The 5,905-nt window shown below is 52.4% G+C and overlaps 1 protein-coding gene across 1 annotated transcript in view; it reads right to left on the bottom strand.

The window, feature by feature from the left end:
• The window catches only part of LOC107307128 (glycogen phosphorylase, muscle form-like), a 9,462-nt gene extending 3,685 nt beyond the window's left edge, over positions 1–5,777 (bottom strand). The window contains exons 1-2 of the mRNA XM_015850572.1: positions 5,646–5,777; positions 648–779 (exon numbers count right to left, since the gene is read on the bottom strand). Of these exons, the coding sequence (XP_015706058.1) occupies positions 648–779; positions 5,646–5,756 (243 nt within the window). The 5' untranslated portion in view covers positions 5,757–5,777. The remainder of the gene's footprint in view (positions 1–647; positions 780–5,645) is intronic.
• Positions 5,778–5,905: the final 128 nt, after the last annotated feature.

Genomic DNA, 5,905 nt, shown 5'->3' with positions numbered 1-5,905 from the left:
CCTTTTTGGGGTGATCTGGGCCATTTGGGGCGATTTTGGTCATTTTGGGGCAATTTGGGTCATATTTGGGTCGGCTTTGGCATTTTGGGGTGATTTGGGCCATCTTAGGGTCGATTTGGATCAATTGGGGGCAATTTGGTCATTTGGGGTAAATTGGGCCATTTTGGGGCAATTTGGGCCATTTAGGGGTTGACTGGCCATTTTGGGGCAATTTGGCCATTTTTTGGTTGACTTGGGCAATTTGGGCCATTTTGGGCAATCTGGGAAATTTTGGGTAATTTGGGCCATTTTGGGCAACACTGGGCCATTTTGGGGGCAATTTGGGCCATTATTGGATCAAGGATTTGGCCATTTTGGGTGATTCTGGGCCATTTTGGGGGCATTTGGGTCATATTTGGGTCGGCTTTGGGCATTTTTGGGGGTGATTTGGCCATTTTGGGGATGTTCATGGGCAATTTGGGCCATTTGGGGTCGATTTTGGCCATTTTTGGGAGCAATTTGGGCACCCCTCCACCCCCCTTGCACTAACCCTTCTCCACTTGCACACTCATCCCTCCCACCTCAACGCCCCCCTTACACACTCACCCCTCCATCCCCCTTACATTCACCCCACCCCCCCTTGCACACTCACCCCCCCCCTTGCACACCTGTGTGTCCAGCCACTTGGCCCCGTCGTGCGAGTGCTCCACGCGGCCATAGAAGTGCACAGGGATGGTGTACTCGGGCCTGGCCTTCTCCCATGGGTTCCCATAGCGCAGCCAGTCGTCGGCCTCCTCCACCTGAGGGCACCAGTGACCCCATACAGACCCCATAGAGACACCATAGGGACCCCATAGCGAGCCCATAGGGACCCCATAACGACCTCATAGGGACCCCATAGGGAGCCCATAGGGAGCCCATACAGACCCCATATTGCCCCATAGAGATCCCATACTGACCTCATAGGGAGCCCATAGCGACCCTATAGGGAACCAATAGGGAGCCCATACAGACCCCATAGTGACACCATAGAGACCCCATACAGACCCCATAGCGACCCCATAGGGAGCCCATAGGGACCCCATAAGGACCCCATAGGGAGCCCATACAGACCCCATAGCGACACCATAGGGAACCCATAGAGACACTATAGCGACCCCATAGGGAGCCCATAGGGACCCCATACAGACCCCATAGCGACACCATAGGGAACCCATAGAGACACTATAGTGACCCCATAGGGAGCCCATAGAGACCCCATAGAGACACCATAGGGAGCCCATACTGACCCCATAGGGAGCCCATACTGACACCATACAGACCCCATAGCGACCCCATAGGGAACCCATAGAGACACTATAGAGACCCCATAGCGAGCCCATAGGGAGCCCATACAGACCCCATAGCAACACCATAGGGAGCCCATAGAGACACTACAGCGACCCCATAGCGAGCCCATAGGGACCCCATAACGACCCCATAGGGAGCCCATACAGACCCCATAGCGACACCATAGAGACCCCATACAGACCCCATAGCGACCCCATAGGGAGCCCATACAGACCCCATAGCGACACCATAGTGAGCCCATAGGGAACCCATAGGGACCCCATAGCGAGCCCATAGGGAGCCCATACAGACCCCATAGCGACACCATACGGACCCCATAGAGACACTATAGTGACCCCATAGCGAACCCATAGGGACCCCATAACGACCTTATAGGGAGCCCATAGGGAGCCCATACAAACCCCATAGTGACCCCATAGCGACCCCATAGCGACCCCATAGCGAGCCCATACAGACCCCATAGCGAGCCCATAGGGAGCCCATACAGACCCCAAAGGGACCCCATAGCAACCCCATAGGGAGCCCATACAGACCCCATAGAGACACCATAGAGACCCCACACAGAACCCATAGGGAGCCAGTAGGCAGCCCATACAGACCCCATACAGACCCCATAGAGACCCCATAGGGAGCCCATAGGGAGCCCATAGGGAGCCCATACAGACCCCATATTGACCCCATAGAGACCCCAGAGGGAGCCCATAGTGACCCCATAGGGAGCCCATAGAGGCTATACAGACCCCATAGCAATCCCATGCAGTTCCCATACAGACCCCATAGGGAGAACATACAGACCCCATAGGGAGAACATACAGACCCCATAGGGAGCCCATACTGACCCCATAGCAAGCCCATAGGGACCCCATAGGGAGCCCATACTGATCCCATAAGGAGCCCATACAGACCCCATATTGACCCCATAGGAACCCCATAGGGACCCCATAGGGAGCCCATACAGACCCCATAGGGACCCCATACAAACCCCATAGCGACCCCATAGGGCGCCCATACAGACCNGCCCATACAGACCCCATAGGGACCCCATACAAACCCCATAGCGACCCCATAGGGCGCCCATACAGACCACATATTGCCCCATAGAGACCCCATACTGACCTCATAGGGAGCCAATAGAGACCCCATACAAACCCCATGGGACCGTATAAGTGACCTTATATGTGACCCTATATGTGACCCCATATAAGCCCATATGAACCTATATGTGACCCCCTAGGCCTGCATATAACCCCATAGGACCCCATATAACCCCATAGGTCCCTATATGTGACCCTATATAACCCCATAGGACTCTATATGGGACCCTATATAGGACCCTATATGGGACCCAATATAACCCCATGGGACCCTATATGTGACCCTATATGTGACCCCATATAAGCCCATGTGACCCTATATGTGACCCCCTAGGCCTGCATATAACCCCATAGGACCCCATATAACCCCATAGGTCCCTATATGTGACTCTATATAACCCCATAGGACTCTATATGGGAACCTATATAGGACCCTATATGGGACCCAATATAACCCCATGTGACCCTATATATGACCCAATATAACCCCATGTGACCCTATATGTGACCCCATATGACCATATATGTGACCATATATGTGACCATATACATGACCCCATACCTGCCATCTTCCCACAATCTTCTGGTTGAAGATCCCATATAACCCCATGTGACCCCATATAACCCCATATCTCACCCCATAGACCCCCATATGACCCCATATAACACCATAGGACCCTATATGACCCTATATGGCCCTATATGGCCCCATACCTGCCATCCTCCCGCAATCTTCTGGATGAAGATCCCATATAACCCCATGTGACCCCATATGACCCCATATCTCACCCCATAGACCCACACAGGACCCCATATAACCCCATAGGACCCTATATGTGACTCCATAGGACCCTATATGGCCCTATATGGCCCTATATGCCCCATACCTGCCATCCTCCCGCGATCTTCTGGATGAAGATCCCATATAACCCCATATAATGCCATATGACCCCATATCTCACCCCACAGACCCCCACAGGACCCCATATAACCCCATAGGACCCTATATGTGACCCCATAGGACCCTATATGACCCTATATGGCCCCATATGCCCCATACCTGCCATCCTCCCGCGATCTGCTGGTTGAAGATCCCATATAACCCCATGTGACCCCATATAACCCCATATCTCACCCCATAGACCCCCATACGACCCCATATAATGCCATGTGACCCTATACATGACCCTATATGGCCCTATATGGCCCTATATGGCCCCATACCTGCCATCCTCCCGCAATCTTCTGGATGAAGATCTCATATAACCCCATATAACCCCATATGACCCCATATCTCACCCCACAGACCCCCACAGGACCCCATATAACCCCATAGGACCCTATATGTCACCCCATAGGACCCTATATGGCCCTATATGACCCTATATGCCCCTATATGGCCCCATACCTGCCATCCTCCCACAATCTTCTGGATTAAGAACCCATATAACCCCATGTGACCCCATATAACCCCATATCTCACCCCATATAACCCCATAGGACCCTATATGTGACCCCATAGGACCCTATATGACCCTATATGACCCTATATGGCCCCATACCTGCCATCCTCCCACGATCTTCTGGATGAAGATCTCATATAACCCCATATAACCCCATATGACCCCATATCTCACCCCATAGACCCCCACAGGACCCCATATAACCCCATAGGACCCTATATGTGACCCCATAGGACCCTATATGGCCCTATATGCCCCATACCTGCCATCCTCCTGCAATCTTCTGGATGAAGATCCCATATAACCCCATGTGACCCCATATAACCCCATATCTCACCCCACAGACCCCCATCGGACCCTATATAACCCCATAGGACCCTATATGTGACCCCATAGGACCCTATATGGCCCTATATGCCCCATACCTGCCATCCTCCCACGATCTTCTGGTTGAAGATCCCATATAACCCCATGTGACCCCATATAACCCCATATCTCACCCCATAGACCCCCACAGGACCCCATATAACCCCATAGGACCCTATATGTCACCCCATAGGACCCTATATGGCCCTATATGGCCCGATATGGCCCCATACCTGCCATCCTCCCATGATCTGCTGGTTGAAGATCCCATATAACCCCATGTGACCCCATATAAACCCATATCTCACCCCATAGACCCCCATATAACCCCATATAACCCCATAGGACCCTATATGGTCCTATATGGCCCTATATGGCCCAATATGGCTCCATACCTGCCATCCTCCCGCAATCTTCTGGTTGAAGATCCCATATAACCCCATGTGACCCCATATAACCCTATATCTCACCCCATAGACCCCCACAGGACCCCATATAACCCCATAGGACCCTATATATGACCCCATAGGACCCTATACGGCCCTATATGGCCCTATATGGCCCCATACCTGCCATCCTCCCGCGATCTTCTGGTTGAAGATCCCATATAACCCCATGTGACCCCATATAACCCCATATCTCACCCCATAGACCCCCATAGGTCCCTATATGTGACCCCATAGGCCCCCATCTGACTCCATATAACCCCATATAACCCCATGTGTCCCTATATGGCCCTATATGGCCCTATATGGCCCCATACCTGCCATCCTCCCGCGATCTTCTGGTTGAAGATCCCATATAACCCCATATAACCCCATATCTCACCCCATAGACCCCCACAGGACCCCATATAACCCCATAGGACCCTATATGGCCCTATATGGCCCCATACCTGCCATCTTCCCGCGATCTTCTGGTTGAAGATCCCATATAACCCCATGTGACCCCATATAACCCCATATCTCACCCCATAGACCCCCATATAACCAAATAGACCCCCATAGAACCCCATAGGACCCTATATGTGACCCCATAGGACCCTATATGGCCCTATATGGCCCTATACGGCCCCATACCTGCCATCCTCCCGCGATCTTCTGGTTGAAGATCCCATATAACCCCATGTGACTCCATATCACCCCATATCTCACCCCATAGACCCCCATATAACCCCATAGGACCCCATATGACCCTATATGGCCCTATATGGCCCCATTCCTGCCATCCTCCCGCGATCTTCTGGTTGAAGATCCCATATAACCCCATGTGACCCCATATAACCCCATATCTCACCCCACAGACCCCCATATAACCAAATAGACCCCCATATAACCCCATATAACCCCATAGGACCCTATATGGCCCTATATGGCCCTATATGGCCCCATACCTGCCATCCTCCCGCAATCTTCTGGTTGAAGATCCCGAACTCGTAGCGGATGCCGTAACCGTACGCTGCCAGCCCCAGCGTGGCCATGGAGTCCAGGAAGCACGCTGACATATGGGGTTATAGGGTTATGGGGTTATAGGGTTATGGGGTTATAGGGGCAGGATGGGGTTATGGGGTTATAGGGGCAGTATGGGGTTATAGGGGCAGTATGGGGTTATGGGGTTATAGGGGATATGGGGGGATATGGGGCAGACCCAGCG

The sequence above is a fragment of the Coturnix japonica genome, unplaced genomic scaffold (genome assembly GCF_001577835.2).
Source record: "Coturnix japonica isolate 7356 unplaced genomic scaffold, Coturnix japonica 2.1 chrUnrandom489, whole genome shotgun sequence".
Taxonomy (NCBI): Eukaryota; Metazoa; Chordata; class Aves; order Galliformes; family Phasianidae; genus Coturnix; species Coturnix japonica.
The sequence above is the reverse complement of the archived record's forward strand: the minus strand, read 5'-3'. Positions and strand labels throughout refer to the sequence as shown.